We start from the raw sequence: 20,240 nt of genomic DNA on the forward strand, positions 1-20,240 counted from the left end.
TAATAAATGTAAAATTAATTAAAAACTTAATAAATCAATTAAGAATTCAAGAACTAAGCAACAATTAACACATAAAAAGTGGTAAAATAACTCTATTTTGTAGAGTTATCAGCAATGAAAGGAGCAAAGACAACCAAACAGCCTATGACTAACCAACACTGTCTAAGCAAGGAGCAATGCCCTAAAACACAAGAAAAAATATAAGAAATGAGTAAGGTACCCTACTCAAATGCAGTTGGCTCTATTATGTATCTCATGGTATGTACAAGACCTGATCTAGCTTATTCTATAAGTGTTCTTAGTAAGTATATGGCAAATCCTGGGTTAGAGCATTGGAGGGCAATGAAATGGGTATTCAGGTACCTATTTGGCACTACTGACATTGGCCTAAAGTTTACTAAGTATTCTAACAGTAATCTAATAGAGGGTTACAATGATGCTGATTTTGTTGGGGACATAGATCATAGAAAGTCTACATCAGCTTACTATTTCCTAGTGGGAGGCAACTGTGTTAGTGGGAGAGTTCAACTACAACCTATAGTGGCTTTATCTACAATTGAGTCAGAATATGTGGTTGTTACTAAAGTTATAAAGGAAGCTATTTGGATCAAGGGTCTAATGGAAGAGCTAAAGCTACTAAAGGAAATCCCTACTGTCTACTCAGATAGCCAGAGTTGTATACATCTGTGTAAGAATCATGTATTTCATGATAGAACTAAACATGTGGGAATTAAGTATCATTTTATTAGGGATCAGGTGACTCAAGGAATGGTCAATATCAAAAAGGTACCTACAGAAGAGAATCTTGCTGATATGGGTACTAAGACAATAAACCTAGCTAAGTTCAGATACTGTATGAGCTTGCTAGGAATTAGTAATGGTGGCTAACCATTACTAACTGAGTGAGGACCCTCAGGGAACTATTTTTCACTACACCTAAGTGATTTTATAAGAGAATTGAGGTGGAATTTGTTGTTTAAATTCTCTCATAAGCTGCACTCGTCATAACAGAATTACAATCAAAGTATAAACAGAGAAAAGGAACTAAAGCTTACAGCGTGGCAAGATTTACAACAAACTTATAAATAGAACAATACAACAGTCTCAACAGATTCTCAACAGATTTTAACAAACTTCTCACAGATATGCATCTCTACAGAAATATATAAATAAGAGAAAAGGGGTTCAAAAAATCTCATCCAAAAGATAAGGCTAGATCTTAGAGAGAGAAGCTCCTGTTCTAGTAGAGTGTTTTTCCAGATCTTGAGAGAGAAAGAGAGAACCTCGTGAGGTGTTCATGTAAAGAAAGAAAAGAGAGATAGTTAGTTTCAGTGAGAAAAAGATTATAAACTGAGAAACAAAAGTAAGGAAGAGAAGGGTATTGAGGCTTACCAGTCAATCTGTGACTTGGATCCTCCATTGCTGTACAGAACCTTTGATTGATTAGTGAAAGAACAGAGTTGCATCCCTGAGGCGAGTTCAACGAGGAAGTAGTCCAAATTTGGGGTGAACCTCGATAAATCACTGTGTTTGTTTTTCTTTTTCCCTCTACTCTCATCTTGCATCTCTGATTTGTTTTTCTTCTCTTTGAAGATATTGTTCTCTGGTTTTTCCCTAACCCTAAAGTTTTTCAAAAAACATTTTTGTGTTAAGGAAAGAATAAAAAGGAAATAGATCTAATATAGTATCTGAGTACAAAAAGGCAATATTAAACTAATAGGGTATTATTGTTTTATGTGTAACGTGCCACTTTATTGAGCAGTGTGCTTAGTCTTGGGAAATGTCATTTTTACCTTGGTATTTTAAATTGATCTTCTGAGTTGGTGTAGGGTCAGATCAGTAAAATCCTACACATTGGATAGACAATGTCCGGGAGGACAGAGTCTATTGGCCAGTATCTTGGAAATGATCTTGTAGGCCACGTTGCATAGAGCTATCGGTCTGTACTCATTAGCAGAGGATGCATTCTCTTTCTTCGAATTGAGCACTATGTTTGTTCTGTTCAGGAACGACAACATGATTGACTCTTCAAAGAAAGAATTCACCATCTTCAGAACATCGTTCCTCACTACTATTCATTGATGATGATAGAATGACCCCGGAAGTCCATCTGGGCCCGGAGCCTTGTCTGGGTTGATTTGTTTCAGTGCTGCCTCTATTTCCATTTCATCAGGTATTCTGCCTAGAACCTCATTTTGCTCATTTGTTATGCATTTTTCACTACCCCTTCCAGACTAGGAGGGAAGATTGTCAAAGGGGCAATGAAAGCGAAGGCAGGTATATATTAATCTTATTCAATATATAGAAGGCAGGTATGTTTTTTTAAGGAGTTATGTTCTTTTCTAATCATATTTTTTTATTATATTAATTTTTCTAAGATTATGTTTGGCCATGATAGATTCATAAAGGTATGTATTGCAGCCATTTTTTAAAAAGTTTTTAAGCTCTTTATTGATTAGAATGTATTTTTTCAATTATGACACTTTAAAAGTTAGTTACTTTATTTTAAATATTTATAGTATATTATATATAGTTCTTGATATGTTATTAGCACTCGAGCATGAGTCGCAATGTTCGAGCCTGACCTACAGGCTTGAAAACATCAACCTTCTCAGAGGAATAAGTTCGACCGAATTAGTGGATGAGGTGGAGGCTACAACTGGAACGATGAGCTCGAAACTTGGCTAGTCTCAAAAGTGTGTCAGCATAACAATAGAGCTCAATGATGCGTTTGTCAGGCAGAAATACGGTTAGGATATCCCTATTTCGTAGAGATTCTTTATTATCGTGTATTAAATCCCTTATATCATGAGATATTATATAATTAATGCATTTAATTTAAAATTTGAATGTTTGATTGTAACTTCTCTGAATTTGTGGGAAAATATTCCTACAATCATGTCTATAAATAGCTTGGAGTAATTCATTTGTAATTACGCACAAATTATATTGGAGAAACTCTGCTAAATTGCTTTCTTTCAAATCTTTGAGAGAGTATTAATAATATCAGTGATTTGCGGACTAGACAAATATTAACTGCTGAACCAAATAAAAAGCCTCTCAACTATTCTATTTTTTCTACATTCTTGTTTAGTGCTCTTCATAATTAAGTTAGTGCTCTTCATAATTAAGATAACAAAAAACGACATGTATAATATATAATTCAACGACTCATGAAAAACGAAAAAAATCAAAATAACTTTAAAATAAAAATTAATGAAACAAAACTAATATACATATACTATAACTAGAAAACATAACCGCGCTTCACGCAGTCTTTTGTAATTATTACAAAATATACATATTTTAAAATACTTTTAGGAGATTGCTACGATATGGATTTTTTTTCACCCTACTCGTACAACATGTTCTTTATATGGACACGTGAGGGCGTATTGACCACAATTTTTTTTTCATAATAGTGCCCATTGTATATCAAACCTCTTGAAAGTTTTTGAAAAATTCTGAATAATTAAAATACCGAAAACAAAGTTCAAAAAATTTGTTGTACATGTGCTTTTATTTTTTATTATTATTATCATTATTATACGCTTTACGTAATTTTTTTTATAAACAATCTAAATTATGTATATGGAAATTTATGTTTTGTGTAAGACTTATTTTGGACGATTACCCGTTTGAGCCCTTTAGTTTTAAAAATTAACTTTTAGAACTCGTGTTTTGTCAAAAGGTTAAATATAGGATTGGATATATCGATTATTTGAACATTGTATTTTGGCCGATTACCCATTTTGACCATTTATTTTTATAATTTAACATTTGGACCATATATTTATTCAAAATGTTAAAAATTATTTATAAAAATTAAATTATATATATTTTAAAATACTTTTAGGAGATTGCTACGATATGGAATTTTTTTTACCCTACTCGTACAACATGTTCTTTATATGGACACGTGAGGGCGTATTGACCACAATTTTTTTTCATAATAGTGTCCATTGTATATCAAACCTCTTGCAAGTTTTTGAAAAATTCTGAATAATTAAAATACCGAAAACAAAGTTCAAAAAATTTGTTGTACATGTGCTTTTATTTTTTTTTATTATTATCATTATTATACGCTTTACGTAATTTTTTTTATAAACAATCTAAATTATGTATATGGAAATTTATATTTTGTGTAAGACTTATTTTGGACAATTACCCGTTTGAACCCTTTAGTTTTAAAAAGTAACTTTTAGAACTCGTGTTTTGTCAAAATGTTAAATATAGGATTGGATATATCGATTATTTGAACATTGTATTTTGGCCGATTACCCATTTTGACCCTTTATTTTTATAATTTAACATTTGGACCATATATTTATTCAAAAGGTTAAAAATTATTTATAAAAATTAAATTATATATAATTTATGTTTTTTGTAAGGGTTCACATCATTTTGAACCTTGTATTTTAGCCGATTACCCGTTAGGACTTTTATTTTTAAAAATTAACTTGTGAACCTCAAGTTTTATCAAAATGTTAAAAATAGGAATAGATAGATAGGTTAACTGAACACAATACTTTGGCCGATTACTCGTTTTAACTCTTTATTTTTAAAAATTAACCTTTTGACTATGTATTTATTCAAAGTGTTAAAAATTATTTATAGAAAGTAAATTATATAAATATATATAATTTATGTTTTACTTAAGGGTTCACAACATTTTGAACTTTGTATTTTAGCCGATTACCCGTTTGGACCCTTTATTTTTTTTTTTAAATTAACTCGTGGACCTTGTGTTTACTCGTTTAGATAATTTATTGTTAAAAATTGACATTTGGATCTCGTATTTTGTCAACAGGTTATAACTAAAAATAGATAGATTATTTATTTATTTATTATTATATATAGATTACTCATAATATATAGATATAGATTAACATAATTTAGTGTTTATGTTTTTTCCAAACTAACTATATATCACCACACCATATGATCCTTTATATATATATTAAAAAAATATCTTAATTAAATATTTTAAAAAATAAAGTTTAAATAATTAATAATAAAAATGAATAAAAAAATTAGATTAAAGGAAAAAATTGAAAAAATAGTTATTAATAATAAAAATGAATAAAAAAAATTAGATTAAAGGAGAAAATAGAAAAAATAGTTTGGAGTAATTTTAGAGTGCCACATCATCTCCTTAAAGCTCTCATTTATATATATAGATATATTAAAAAATATATCTTAATTAAATATTTTAAAAAAATAAAGTTTAAATAATTAATAATAAAAATGAATAAAAAAATTAGATTAAAGGAAAAAATAGAAAAAATAGTTTTGAGTAATTTTAGAGTGCCACATCATCTCCTTGAAGCTCTCCTTTATATATATACTAGAAAACATAACCGCGCTTCGCGCAGTCTTTTGTAATTATTAAAAAATATACATATTTTAAAATACTTTTAGGAGAATGCTACAACATGAATTCTTTTTCACCCTACTCATAAAACATGTTCCTTATATGGACACGTGAGGGCGTATTGAATACACTTTTTTTTTCTTCATAATGGTGTCCATTGTATACAAAATCTCTTGCAAGTTTTTGTAAAATTCTGAATAATTAAAGTACCGAAAACAAAGTTCAAAAAAATTTTAGTACGTGTGCATTTATTTTTTATTATTATTATCATTATTATATGTTTTGCGTGATTTTTTTTATAAAAAGTCTAAATTATGTATATGGAAATTTATGTTTTGTGTAAGACTTATTTTGGGCGATTACCCGTTTGAATCTTTTATTTTTAAAAATGAACTTTTAGAACTCGTGTTTTGTCAAAAGGTTAAATATAGGATTGGATAGGTCAATTATTTGAACATTGTATTTTGGCCGATTACCCATTTTGACCATTTATTTTTATAATTTAACATTTGGACCATATATTTATTCAAAAGGTTAAAAATTATTTATAAAAATTAAATTATATATAATTTATGTTTTTTGTAAGGGTTCACATCATTTTGAACCTTGTATTTTAGTCGATTACCCATTAGGACTTTTATTTTTAAAAATTAACTTGTGGACCTCAAGTTTTGTCAAAATGTTAAAAATAGGAATAGATAGATCGGTTATCTGAACACAAAACTTTGGCTGATTACTCGTTTTAACTCTTTATTTTTAAAAATTAACCTTTGGACTATGTATTTATTCAAAGTGTTAAAAATTCTTTATAGAAAGTAAATTATATAAATATATATAATTTATGTTTTACTTAAGGGTTCACACCATTTTGAACTTTGTATTTTAGCCGATTACTCGTTGGGGTCTTTATTTTTAAAAATTAACTTGTGGACCTCAAGTTTTGTCAAGATGTTAAAAATAGGAATAGATAGATTGGTTATCTGAACACTATACTTTGACCGATTACTTGTTTTGACTCTTTATTTTTAAAAATTAACCTTTGGACTATGTATTTATTCAAAGTGTTAAAAATTCTTTATAGAAAATAAACTATATATACACACCACTTTGGACTTTGTATTTTATCCGATTACCCATTTGGACCCTTTATTTTTTAAAATTAACTCGTGGACCTTGTGTTTTATCAAAATGTTGATTACTCGTTTGCATAATTTTTTATATACCGCTTCAAAGATGTTATTTTATTAGTATATTATGTAGTATATATTTGTAGTTTTTTTTATTATTTTATTTTTTGTTAGTTCATTAAGTATTTAATTCAAAAAATATCTTATTTAAATATCTAAAAAAATAACGTTTAATGTAGTTTTTGTTTTATTTTATTTTTTGTTAGATTATTAGGTATTTAATTAAAAAAATATCTTATTTAAATATCTAAAAAAATAAAGTTTAAATAATTATTAATAAAAATAAATAAAAAATTAGATTAAAGGAGAAAATAGGGAAAATAGTTTGGAGTAATTTTATTAAAGGAGAAAATAGAAAAAATAGTTTGGAGTAATTTTAGAATGACACATCATCTCCTAATTAATAAAAATGAATAAAAAAAATTAGATTAAAGGAAAAAATAGAAAAAATAGTTTGGAATAATTTTAGAGTGCCACATCATCTCCTTGAAGCTCTCCTTTATATATATCTATATTATATAAAAAAGTGTGTAGATAACGAAAATTCTTGGTTTTAACAGTTTTTTAATTTTTTTCAGTTAACTTTAACGGAATATTCTTATATTTAACCTAATATTCTTATATTTAACAGTAGATTGTAAACATGACTTAAACTTAAATAAATAAATAATTAAACAAATTAAAATAAGATATTTTTGAGATATTTTACCATAATAATTATTTAAAAATAATAAAATCTTATATTTTATAACTTAAATAAAATTTAATCAAACTTAATATTATATTAAACATATAATATATAATCATTTGTTGTCAGTGCCACATTCAAAAACTAGAACAAACATAAACTTAAACAAAATAAATAAATTAATTAATTAAAAGAAGATATTTTATGATAATTTAAATAATTAAATCGTATTTATTTAAAAATAATAAAGACATGCATATTATTTTTTTTATCTTATAAATTTGTGTGATAGTTTGTTTTTATCAAGTGATTGGAGCTTTTTTTTCTTCATCAAATTCACCAAAGGACATTGCGAGATATATTAGAATTTAAAAATAGTTGATGCAGATATACTATTGTCTATACTATGACTTTTTCTATTCTTATTTTATTTCTATTATCAATTTCTTTTTAAATATTATTCTATTTTATATATATGTCATGTAATTATGTAAATATATTACTATGTCAATGTTATGTTTAGATGTCATATATATATATAAATTATTAATATAAATATTTATATATAATATAGAACTATAATTCATTCGATTATAAATATATATTTTTAAAAAAATAGTGAACCAGTTTTTATTAATATTATATATAATATTTACAATTTTAAAACTAAACAAACGTGCATTGTACGTTGTTTTTACCTAGTATATATATAGATATTAAAATATTTAGAATAAAATATCAATTTGCTACAAATTTAAAAATATGGATATTTATTTACTAATCCGTAAAAATCATTTTGTTTTGATAAATAGAATTTATTTAGCCCATTAAACAGAGATATTGTTTTGATAAGAGTGGGATCTTCTTTTCCTTATCAAATAAATAAAATTGGAATTTGAAATCCAATCACGTAAAAAACTGAATCATGCGGATTGAAGGGAACCAATAGCTGGCGCTCATGAATTGGTGCGTTCTCGCCACTTGCACGTGGAGTAAAAGAAAGAAATAATCTAATAAATAAATTAATTATGGGTACAAATAAATATACACTTTATTTAATAAAGAAAACTATTTGGCTTTTAGTAGGAAGATTTCAATATTAGCTTACAAATTAATCTGATCCTATTAATCTGATCCAATATTATTTGGCTATTAATCTAATATATAGACGTAGTCATAATGTTAAAAAAAATAGCAATCAATTATTTTGGATAATAATGAGATAAATTACGGAAATTTTTTAAAATATATATATGAAAAAACGTTAAATTCTTTAGAATTTCTTTTTTATTTTTAGGAAAAAAAAAAGAAATTTCACAATAACAAAATATATATAAATGAAAAACCATAAAAAAAAAAGGTCAAAATAGCTGTAACTTTGTCAACTTACGAGAATAAAGAAAAAATAAATATAACTAGAATCCTAATTAAATAAAAAAAAAAAACTAATCTAATTGTGGCCTTGATAAAAGAACTTTTTTTCCATGTTCATCATGTACGTATGGAGGTGGATTTGAGTAAATCAGGTAATACATGGGCTGAGGATATGGGAATAAATTATAGGGGTACATGAAAGGAATGGGGTTTATAGGCATAATTGGGTGTAGATTATAGCCGTAGCAGTAGGTGTTGTTGTTGTTGAATGTGTTGTAGTTATTGATGTTGTTGTTGCTATTCCTCTTGAATGTGTAATAGTAGTTGTTATAGATTTTGGGTTGTGAAACGCGTGTTTGCTTCACGGCGGCCCTTTTAACCTCCACACGTTTGTTTTTGAGGTTATGAAATGTGGTTTTTAATACATTTTCCACAGCTTCTTCCTCATGAAAGGTAATGAATCCGAAACCCCTGCTTCTTCTGCTTGATACATCACGCATAATTTTTGTGTACATCACTTTACCATATGTGCTGAAATATGATTTTAGTTCTATTTTCTCAATTTGGTGAGGAAGACCTCCAACAAAGATCTTATTCTTGTGGAAAATAACATTATTGATGATATTGATTTCCTCTTCCACATTCTATATAGAATAAAAAACAAAAAAACAATTAACACAAATAAAAATAGAAAAGAAGAATAATAATATAATTACTTACCTGTGAATTACCACTGGAATTAACATGAGGATCAGAGGGACTGGAATTAACATGAGGATCAGGGGGAGTAGTTTGTTGAGAAGTAATGCACTGTGGAACACTATTGGAATCAGTAAAACTATTGGATGGCATCTTTACTCTTTTCCAAATCAATTGAATTTCAACACTTGTGTAAACAAGAATAGTATGTAGTTTTGGAAACTTGTGAGATATGATGACAACTTTTATATTTAGAGTTAACTTTTGGTAGTTAGAATCCAAATAGGAATAGGACTATGATCAAATATTTAAATTTAAAGTGAAAAATTTTGAATTTTTTTTTAAGTATTTGAGATTATTGTATAATAATAATAAATCTCACTAAATTTTTAGAGTTTAAAATTTCTTTTCACATCTTTTAAATTTGTATTTTTTACAAATAAAAAAAATCACCGATATAATAATAAGATAGGTAAAATTTTAATATTTTTCTCAAATTTAATTATAAAATAAAAGATATAATAAAAAAATTAGAAAAATCTTCTTTTTTGTCAGCATATAATATCTTCCTATTTGAATATAAAAAATTGTGTGTGTGGTTTTACTTTATTATTTAAAATTTAAACTAGGTTATTAGAGAGTAGAGACTTTTATGGTCCCAAAATATATATATATATATTAAGTTAGAATATGTAGTTATTTACTGTTAATTTTATTTGACAAAACAAATTATTATTTTATTTTATTTATTTATATAAATTAATTTTATTTATATAATTATTATTTTTTATAAAATTATTATTTTTAATTGGTTATTATATTTTTGTTCATCATGAATTCAATTTTTGATTACATAAATATTAAACAGAACAGATGAATTAGTTCCTATTTCAAATTTGTTGAACTCATTGTTGATGATATCTTTGATTTTATTTGTAAAAATCTAAAACCTTAAATGATTTATCTTTTACTTGTTTTTCTCATAAGCGAAAGGTTTCATAGTGATGCTATTTTTTTTTTAATATTTCTTAGCATCTATCTTTCCTCGATGATATATTTTATTAGAGATATTTGACATTTATTATCTATTTTTTCAGGTGTATTGTTTATGGACTGATCAATAAATATGTATTTTGGATAAATAACGAGTTTATTTATATTAAAAAATCAATGTGTATTTATTGATTAGTATATATATGATATTAGTTTTTTCTTTCTAAAAAATATATATTCTTTGAGCATAAGAATGAGATATTATACAGTATTCAACACTATATATATGTTCTCACATATTTTATTTAAACCTAAAATATGCAAGATTTGATATGAATTAATATTCATTATCATATGAAGTAGTATTGGGTATTACAGTACTTCATAACAATAACGTAAAACACTATCTCAAAATAAGCATAATAATATGATATTATTTTTTAAATCAATTATGAAGACTAATTATGTGATTTTAAAAAAAATATATGAATAAGTCTTATTTTAAATAAATATTCAGTAATTAATGGAGTATATTGGTGCACTTATCTTACTCATAAAAGTTGTGTAGTATAAAATAAGTGTATACGTATTTGTAAAAAAAAGTAAAATAAATACTAAGTGTATACATAATAGATTAGTCGAATAGTTTTTAATAGAAGCTTGTCCGTACACTAAATACGCATACCCATGCTAACTAACTAAACGACAAAACCCACCGAATGTTAGACAACTACCCTTTCCTTTTGCAGTTTGATTTGTCTATTGACTGGTGGGAGCATAAACGGTGAGACCCAACTCTTTGTCGTTTTCTTGTTTTAAGCTTAAAAGCCGATGTTCAAATCAAATCATCTTCCTTTCTTTCCTTCTCAATTCTCTTCATCACACTATTATTCTAAACTTCACAATCACACGCACGTGCTCTACATACTTGCTATTTGCTCCCACTAAACGACAAAACTAACCGCACCGAACGACACAACTCATCCTTTACTCGCTTTCTCTCACTCAATCCATCCATCCTCTTTGATTCCAGTCGGTCCTCTCAGACGAAAGATGAGAAAAAAAAAAAAACCGCCGCTTTGGTAAAATTAAATCACACAAACTCCTAAAAGCCTCTAATGGCGTCGGTGTTGTTGTTGTTACTAGGGTCACTTCATTCCACTTGTCTCTAAGGAAAACACTCAACCTGTTTACTTCTCTCTCTCTACATCTGAACTTTGCCCCAATCGCATACCTACGTCTCAACCTTGCTCACAAGTCACAAGGCATTGCCTGATAACATTACTTTACTCTTAAGAAAATTAAAAACGAAAACGTAACTTCCTAGCGATCACTCAAAAATCCCTAGTTTTCTCTCTATATAGAGAGAGAGAGAATGATGGAGAGTTATGAATAGAGGGATTCTTTAGCCCTGTTTCAAGACTTACCCCTTTCTCTCTCTCTCTGTGTCTCTCTGTTCTATGACTAAAGGTTTGAAAGGTACATCCAGTAGTACCGGGGGCAACGGCAATGGCGATTCCTTCGCAGATTTTTACGAAGGATGGCTAGTGCGTCAAGAACATTACCTGGACGAGCTCGTCTCCGCGTACCAACACAGTGATGAATCTTCTGATGATGATCTCAGAGAGCTCGTTTCTAGAATTCTCGCTCACTACCAGCAGTACTACGAGGAGAAAGCGAAAATAATCGAGCGGAATGTATTCCTCGTCTTCTATCCACCGTGGTTCACCTCCTTAGAGCGAGCTTTCCTCTGGATCGGCGGGTTCAAACCGGGACTTGCGTGTCGCATCGTAACCAATTCGATCAGCGATCTGTCGGAGGATCACATACAGAGCTTGGATCGGCTGATGAAGGAGACGAAATTAAAGGAGCGTACCTTGAACGACGAGCTCGCGAGGATCCAAGAGAGCGTCGGGGCGCCGCCGTTGTTGGAAATCGCAAGACGCGGAGGGAGAAGATTGATCCACGGTGAACAAGCCGAGAACGCGGACTCGGATTCGGCAATGGCGTCGCTCAAGTCGGGTATGGAAGCCGTTGTGACCGCAGCTGATTCGCTTCGGATGGCGACGGCATTGAAAGTTACGGACGTGCTGGGACCGGCTCAGAGCGTGAAGTTCTTGGCGGAGGCGGCTCGGCTTCAGCTCCGGCTCAGATCTTGGGATTTGGAATGAAGAAGATGACAACTGTGTGAAACAGAGAGAATTTTCGGGTCAGAATCTTCATGCTGCAATTTTTCAATGGATGAATTTGCCTTTTATACGATATATATAGGCTGCGGACGATGTCTACGTAGGAATTAGATTTATAAACCTTACTATTGTTATTATATTATTTTTATTTGGGCGTGGGACGTACGTGCTATATATAGTGAGGAAAAGATAAAGAGTATTTTTATTCAAATTTTGTCTCTCTGACGAGGTAACAACTCACTCTTGTTGGAGATGGAGATGGAGATGGAGATGGAGATGTGAGGATTAAATTAAAATGTTGGGGCTACTGTTATTTTCTCACAGTTTTTGTTTTTGGTGCTTTATTTAGTTTGGGTCAATTCTGATTGTATTTTTTATTCTAGGTAATGTTTTTCTTTCAAATAAATAGATAAAAAAAAAATATAAGCATCAAATACTTGAAATCTCTCTTGCTTGGCCTGGCTTGGATTGACAATCTCTCTTAAATTGAGTTAATGTTTTTTTTTCCTTTCTTTTTTACCACTGAGGACACGTTGATAGTAGCTTTCAATGGTAACCAAAAAAATTACTGTGTATGATGTTTCTTTCACCAGAGTAGTTGTCTCAGGTCGATGGTAAGCAAGTTTGGCTGGGACTTTTTTTTTTTTGGTTCTAATATTATTTAGTATTTACTTAATTACGTTGATATCTTGGTATAATATGTAAAATTTCCAATATCCAATGTTAGTGAAGTTGCTTGTCTTTCAAACAGGTGCTCTATTTTTATTTTTATTTATCTTTTCAAGCCAAGGGCTCGAGTTGAGGTTATTTATTAAGCTCGTAGCTATTATGAAAATTGGGATACCTCATTCAGAGAGAGTATCTACCAAACGAACCCAGATGCTGAGGTGGCTGGGGCAAAGTCGGTTATCAAAGTGTAGACTTAAATGATTGGAAAAGGATGGAGCAACGTGTGATCACCTACTCAGATTGCTTGAGAGTTGTGCAAGCATTCTTGGAGGTGTTAGATAAGTATATGTCTCACTCTTTGAAAAATCTTCTCTAAGTTTTCAAGAAGCTAGCCTCCCCAGTTGTCCAATTGCGTAATAGTAAAGTGAGAAGAGAAGACAATTGGTCTGCTCATAATCTAGCAAAATGGTCCCAGAAGCATAACAGAGCAGAGTTCTTTAATAGTACCGAGCTCGATAGCATTGGACCGTTTTACCAAACAGCCCTTCAGGAAGGTTAATGAAAGTTGTCGACATGTGGTGACCTGGTTTTGTTTTTTAGTCTCTAGATTTTTGTTATTTGTTTTCTATAGTTTTTCCAGCCTGTGGACTTTGCTTTGTTTTATGTTTTCTTGCGTTGGATTGGGGTCTTGTTGTTCGTTATGACCATTTAGGTTGTTTTTTGTGTCACCTGTTTATGGCTCTTTTATTTCAATGAATTGGCTCCTCTGTTTGAGGGACTTTCAGCACCAAGAAAAAAAAATTAAGCTTACGAGTTTATTCATATAAAAACTTGAGATTTCATTATTTCACAAACAAAATAGTAACACTTAAATAAAAATTTATAAATGCGAGGGATAAAGCATAACTTACTATTAAAAACTTGGCCCAGCAAATCCATCAACTGGGTGATTTCATTTTTCCTTTGATCTACTGCTAATGTGATTGAGCTCAGCTCAGTTTGATCCACAATGAACTTGCGCACGTTGAATGGCTATTCAACCATTAACCATAGCGGTCAACTCACTGTAAAACTTTATCATAGATTTACATGAATATATACATGGGGCCTCGTGAAGGCTTTCCAAGACATTCATACTACTAGTGCATTTGACAATGTTTAAGGGTTGTAGCCTTTTCAATTCTACCATTTATAATATAGATTGCAACAAGGTGTGGCAATCATAGTAAGGCACGCTTTCAAAACAACAATGCCTATTCAGTTTCAGTAATGGTAAAGTGTATACCCAAGTTTTGGTCCAACGTAAGGACACAAACTCGTTAAACTACAATAACATTATATGCATTAGCATGACCTTATCTTATTCCATAACTTTTTTTTATGGAGATTTATTGTAATGCATAGTGAAACAGCCAACACAACCCCATCGACAATGGAATTAAAGACTTTCCACATGGAATTGGAGTTGGAAAGTTTTACAGTGTCACAGGCGGCTTCTCTGGCTAGAAGCAGATGGTTTAAAGCTGGCAAAACCAGTAATTTCTCTACCTGTGACCAAGCTGTTGATGTCATACGTCCCTTCAAATGTGTATATAGGTTCCAAATCACAGAACGCCTACAAAGTGATCAAAATGAGAGCACATAAGATCAAGAGTTATGACAATTTGTAAACATAAGATCTGAGCTCTGAAATAAGAGATGAGAACCTTGGCTACTAAGAAATCTGATAAGATCCCATTTCCGCCGAGTAATTCTCGTCCTAGAGAGACAGTTTCCCTTGCCTTTAAGGTTATCCAAGCCTGAAGATAACATACATTGAGGATAAAAAGGAAATGCCATGGGGTCAACAATGCAAGTACTAAAATAAAAATTTTGAATTACCTTTGCCAAGCTAGCTTGACCTGGAGTCATTTTACCAGTCTCATACAGCTTGCAAAGTCGCCAACCCATCAGTAGCATTGCTTGAACATTTCCCAGCATACGGACAAGTTTCTCTTGAACAATTTGGAAAGCTGCCAGTGGAGCTCCAAATTGCTTTCTCTCTTTCAAATACCTTGTAATCACTTGAGAAATCAGTAAACAATCTATCAACAGCTTTTTATACACATCTGAGAAGAAGCTTTAAGTACCTGTGACACACGTCATAGACACCCATTGATATACCAATGGGTTGCCAAGCAACCATAACACGGGAAACAGCAAGAACCTGTTTAAAAAGATGGAATTTAACAAAAGAAAAATAAACCCCATTACAAGAACAAAACTAAAATACCAGCAATATACACTATTTTCATATTTGTGGAGAAACAATAGACTTTTAAAAGTACCACATATTATCAAAGCACTAACTACTCGTGATCTTAATTTGCTCACTTGAAGGAAAAATAGTACTTTATGATCTAAGATAAAGAACTTTTTCGAATTTTGTTTATCATCAATATTTAAAGATGTACACCCAAAATATACATACAAACATTACACACGGTAATGTGACAGGTTAGTCTAGCAAATCACATTTATTAAAACTGAGACCCACTATTTTAAAAAGCAGCGACGTGTCACTGTGTGTAATATTTGGGTGCATATTTTGGGGCACATATCATTACTCATATTTAAAAAAAGCATGAAATCAACTCTGCAGAATGCAACAATATATAACATGTTTTATTTATAAAGTCTAAAAAAGCATAATATTAAAGGTTTTTTTTTTCCTCAATTTGAGTATAAGAGCATAAATACATGCAGGTGTAGCAACATTTGTATTGAATGATGTGCAAAGACACAATGCACAGCAGATAAAAATAGGTAGGATATATATATATTTTTTAAAAAGGACAAAAAAGGGCACCAGTTCACAAAACCATAAATAGCATACCTTGCTAGTATCCTGAAAAGAATTAACACCAGGCAACCTGTCCTCATCAGGAACAAAAACCTTTTTCAAGAGAATATCTCCATTCTGAACCATTCGCAAACCAATTTTATTTTCTATTTTGGTAGCTGTTAATCCAGGGGCATTCTTGTTTACAATATATCTGAAGCAGAAAGAACAAGCATTTAACAATCAGCTTCATATAACTCATTTAAATCTTGTACCCAAACTAAAAACAAGAAACTATTATAGAAAATTCAATTTGAATGCAGATATACTAAATTAAATATCCTCGGTTCACAGTGAAAAAATCAATCGTGAAATGACTAACCACTCTTGTGCCCAAGTTATTTGAAAATCTCATGTCCACACCCATAAGGAATGATATATGGGTGTAATGGCAAAGTGTGGTTTGTTGGTTCATAGCCATATCACCCACCACAACCAAAGTATAAATGTGTTTATAATAGGTATTTGGTGGGACACAAGAATCATAAATGCATGTTCAAAAGTATACTGACAATTAATAAATCTATATTCCAATTAGACAACAAATCAATTCAATTTCTGTATGTTCCAAAGATATGGAAATGGATTATCGACATTGATATAACAAAGGAATTATGTTGCCCACACCCACAAAAAGAAAAAGGTATACACGCAAGAAGAAAAGAAACTATGCAATGGTTAGGTATAAGTCATATTTTTATGAGAAAATTAAAAGCTGGAATGTACTACTCTCATGACAAGTCCAACTCATAAAAACAAGCACCATCATAATTATGTTCTACATACCCATTTATTTGATTTGTTGTTGTGTTTCGTGCAAAAATAATCAACACATCAGCAAAAGTGCTGTTTCCTATCCAACGCTTTTGACCTTCAAGAATCCAACCTCCTTTAACCTGATCATTTCAACCCAAAACAAGAATACCATAAGAAATAAGCTACCAATTGTTGAATAATGTGATGGAGACAATCCATGCCTCCCCTCACTCCTTTTCTCTCTAAAACAAAACCTTATAGAAATGGGAAAATGAAAGGCAAAGAAACAAAAGAACACAAAAAAAGCAATAAAGAGATATAAAAATTGAGTTGACAAACCAACCTTTGTTGCAGTTGTTGCTAAAGAACTTGCATCACTTCCATAACCAGGTTCGGTCAAAGCCTTGACATTTGAACAGAAAAAACAATTAGCACATCCAAATAGGCCTTTGTGAAGAAACATAAACCAAACAAGCTAGCAGGAGAGGGCATCTCACCCAACAAGCTACAGTTTTTAATTGGGCCAAAGAAGGTAAATATTTCTCCCTTTGCGCATCAGATCCACACAAGCCTATAATTTGACAATCAAAGAAAGTTGAATACGAGTCACACCTAATCAAAAGCACAATATATTCACACCTCAATGACTAACATGTAAATAAAAGCACATCCTGGTTAGAAATCTGACCAATAGTGAGCATTCCAAGTGAAGAATGGACAAGGACAAAAGTCGAACAACTAGCGTCAACTCTAGCCATTTCTGCAGTGGCAATGGCATTTGCAGTAATAGAAAGACCAGGACAACCATAACCCTTAATTGTGCCACCAGTGACACGCAGGGCACCAAGCTTTGGAATAATTTGGAATGGAAACTCTGCCTTCTCCCAGTACTGAAACAACAATAAACCCATATTTATCACCTAATTTCTAAACGCATGTAGAATTGTCATGTAATGTTGTATTAGCTAAACGTTACATAAATAAAAAGTTACCTCTGCCATTATTGGTGCTACTTCTTTTTCCATGCAGTCTCGGACTTTCATCCTCAGAGATTTTTCCTCATGAGTCAAAAGATCATCAAAGATATAATAATCTGAAGCTGAAATTATGGCCAACACATAAATAAACATAAAAGTCAATCACCGCCCATAAAATTGCAAAATAAGTTCGCAAAAACGGAAAAGCTTAAATAAAAAAACTCAGTATAGCAAATTATGAAGAAAAAAAAGGAAAAAAATCTTACTACAAGGAGGAAAGACAGAAGCTGGAGTTGCTTGGGGAAAAGCGATTGAGACATCCAGAGCTGGTAAGTTAAAATAAGAGGTCCTCTCGTTCTTCTCAGTATCACCTGTAAACCGTCAATGATGATAATGAATATCAAAAATCAATTTCAATGCCAAATTCATATAGAGACCACAAACGAATCGTATCTATAAACATTTCAAAACAAAACACCGAAATTACCATTACAATTGGTATCGGTATTCAGAAAAAGCTACATAAGAAAACATTGAAAAAACTCGTATCGAAAAAGAATGAACAGTCCAGATCTTCATGAAAGAAAAAAACTCAGAGGGAAATACCTGTATTTGAAGCCGAACGAACAGTCATGGTGGCCGGAGAGGAAAATGAAGTCGAACTTGTAGCAGAGAGAAAAAAGGAAAACTAAAAGAAAATGATCAGAGAAGAAAGAGAGTCACGGTCATGGCAGATAAGTTCGAGACTTCGGCACGCAAATCTATATCGTTGATATATATATATATAATCGAGTGGGTAAGGACATCAACGACGTCGTTTACAACTCTTCTTCTAGATCAAATCCAAAAGAAGATATTATAAATAAATGATAGGAAAAGTGAATCTTTTGAGAGAAAAAGTTGGGATTTATTACACAACCAAACCCAAGACGAGCAGAGAGTTCAGCACTCAACCGTCTGAAACCGTCTTTTGCCTATAAATGACGTTTTTCTTTTGTCCTTTTTTTTTTTTTTTTTAAAGAATTCTTTTTAGTCCTTTTAAATCATTAATTTTTCTTTTCGTACACAACTCAGTAACGTCTATTTAAAATGGGCTCGCATTATTTATTGTGAAAAATATATTTTATATGGCCTTTTCTTTAGTCCCTCTGAATTAGTCCCACAAGTGAGGCCTATTAAATTTTCAAGTGGTATGATGTGAGATAGTTTGGTATATTTATTTTTTTTTATAGTATTTTACCTATAGAATCGGTTATATAAACTCATTATGAATAGTTGTATTGATGTGGCTGTTAAAGGTAAGAGCAATGGGGTAATTTTATGTCCAAAAAAGTGTATAGTTAAGGAGAATATTGTCATCTTAGTATTGATTTGTAACTTATTTACGATATTGGTAAAGTATCATTTTGCTACGGGTAAGTAATTTTGAAATAAGTGGTAAGTAATAATGTTATAGTAGAAAGTAAAAAAAACTGAACTAATCAGTTTAGTTTTTTTTGTGTGTGTGTGTGAATTGTGTTAGTAAAAGCTTAAAATATGTTTTAATGGTTGGATGAATGAATTAGCACTAATTAGGTACCTTAATGTTGTATAGTTAATTTTGTATGAATTTCGGCCATTATATGGTATTAGGTACCTAAGAGTTTCACTATCCATAAGTATTTTTTAATGAATTTTTTTGTAACAAAATTAAAGTAGATTGTAAGAGTACTAGAATATTAATACTACTAAATGTAATGCAAGTAAGACTAGGGCATGATGCATGGTAACTTTAATAGCTTTCATCATTTTTTTTCTTTTTTAAAAATTTACCTAATTCTCTTGTAATCACGTTGGTATATTCTCACAACAACATAAATTCATGTCACTTATATAAATAGATATGAGTCATAAAACTACCATGTCACTAGCAAATAAAATGATTCTTACAACACTACAACAAAAGGCAGTATTACCGGGGAGGCTTCCGCCGGTAATAATAGGGCATTACGCGCCGGTAATATACATTACCGGCGGACTGACACCCCGCCGGTATTCTATCAATACCAGCAGATTAATAGGGGCGGGACTCCGTCGATGTAAAAGAATAGTCAACCTCGTTTGGCTCATTTAATACCAAGGTGTAAAAGAATTTTTTTTTGTTTTTTCTGGGTTGTAAAAAATTACATTTTGGTTGCTTATGATATCGATAAGATACCAATTGGTCACTTTTTTTTATTAAAATTTTTATTTTTAGATCATATTATTTCAGTACCTTTTGGTTACCTCCAAAACTTATTTGTAGACATCTTAATATACTAATAAGTTATTTTAGGTTATATTATGGTATCTTATTATTTAAGATACATTTTGGTAATCTTCAAGCTTATTTAATAAACTAATAAGTTTCCATATGTAGTACAATAAGTTACCATATAGTTTATCAATAAAAATTAATTTAGTATACTACACTA

General features: G+C 30.5%; 3 protein-coding genes across 3 annotated transcripts; 1 reads left to right on the top strand and 2 right to left on the bottom strand.

Moving 5' to 3' along the window:
• Positions 1-8,616: 8,616 nt before the first annotated feature.
• Positions 8,617-9,475, bottom strand: LOC133800284 (uncharacterized). Its single transcript, XM_062238241.1, has 2 exons — positions 9,344-9,475; positions 8,617-9,267 (listed from the first exon to the last, which is right to left on the bottom strand). The coding sequence occupies exons 1-2, from the start codon at positions 9,473-9,475 to the stop codon at positions 8,695-8,697; spliced, it is 705 nt and encodes a 234-aa protein (XP_062094225.1). The 3' UTR covers positions 8,617-8,694.
• Positions 9,476-11,365: 1,890 nt separating this feature from the next.
• Positions 11,366-12,947, top strand: LOC133801008 (protein ZW2-like). The gene has a single exon (XM_062239138.1). It carries the CDS (start codon positions 11,776-11,778, stop codon positions 12,484-12,486), a length of 711 nt encoding a protein of 236 aa, XP_062095122.1. The 5' UTR covers positions 11,366-11,775; the 3' UTR covers positions 12,487-12,947.
• Positions 12,948-14,223: 1,276 nt separating this feature from the next.
• LOC133801007 (acyl-coenzyme A oxidase 4, peroxisomal) lies at positions 14,224-18,692 on the bottom strand. Its single transcript, XM_062239136.1, has 12 exons — positions 18,394-18,692; positions 18,054-18,158; positions 17,803-17,909; positions 17,499-17,700; positions 17,308-17,381; positions 17,154-17,213; positions 16,841-16,950; positions 16,049-16,208; positions 15,303-15,379; positions 15,055-15,226; positions 14,880-14,972; positions 14,224-14,788 (listed from the first exon to the last, which is right to left on the bottom strand). Exons 1-12 carry the CDS (start codon positions 18,419-18,421, stop codon positions 14,657-14,659), a joined length of 1,320 nt encoding a protein of 439 aa, XP_062095120.1. The 5' UTR covers positions 18,422-18,692; the 3' UTR covers positions 14,224-14,656.
• Positions 18,693-20,240: the final 1,548 nt, after the last annotated feature.

Source organism: Humulus lupulus, chromosome 9 (assembly GCF_963169125.1).
Source record: "Humulus lupulus chromosome 9, drHumLupu1.1, whole genome shotgun sequence".
Lineage (NCBI taxonomy): Eukaryota > Viridiplantae > Streptophyta > Magnoliopsida > Rosales > Cannabaceae > Humulus > Humulus lupulus.

Bases quoted from the DNA above. Each gene is read 5' to 3' on its own strand.
- LOC133801008 (XM_062239138.1), top strand. From the start codon at position 11,776: ATGACTAAAGGTTTGAAAGGTACATCCAGTAGTACCGGGGGCAACGGC.
- LOC133801007 (XM_062239136.1), bottom strand. From the start codon at position 18,421: ATGACTGTTCGTTCGGCTTCAAATACAG. The intron at 16,951-17,153 runs GTTGGTTTGTCA...TGAAATGATCAG, and splicing joins TAGCAACAACTGCAACAAAG to GTTAAAGGAGGTTGGATTCT. The intron at 15,227-15,302 runs GTACTTAAAGCT...AGTGATTACAAG, and splicing joins GTCTATGACGTGTGTCACAG to GTATTTGAAAGAGAGAAAGC.
- LOC133800284 (XM_062238241.1), bottom strand. From the start codon at position 9,475: ATGCCATCCAATAGTTTTACTGATTCCAATAGTGTTCCACAGTGCATT. The intron at 9,268-9,343 runs GTAAGTAATTAT...TATTCTATATAG, and splicing joins ATTCCAGTGGTAATTCACAG to AATGTGGAAGAGGAAATCAA.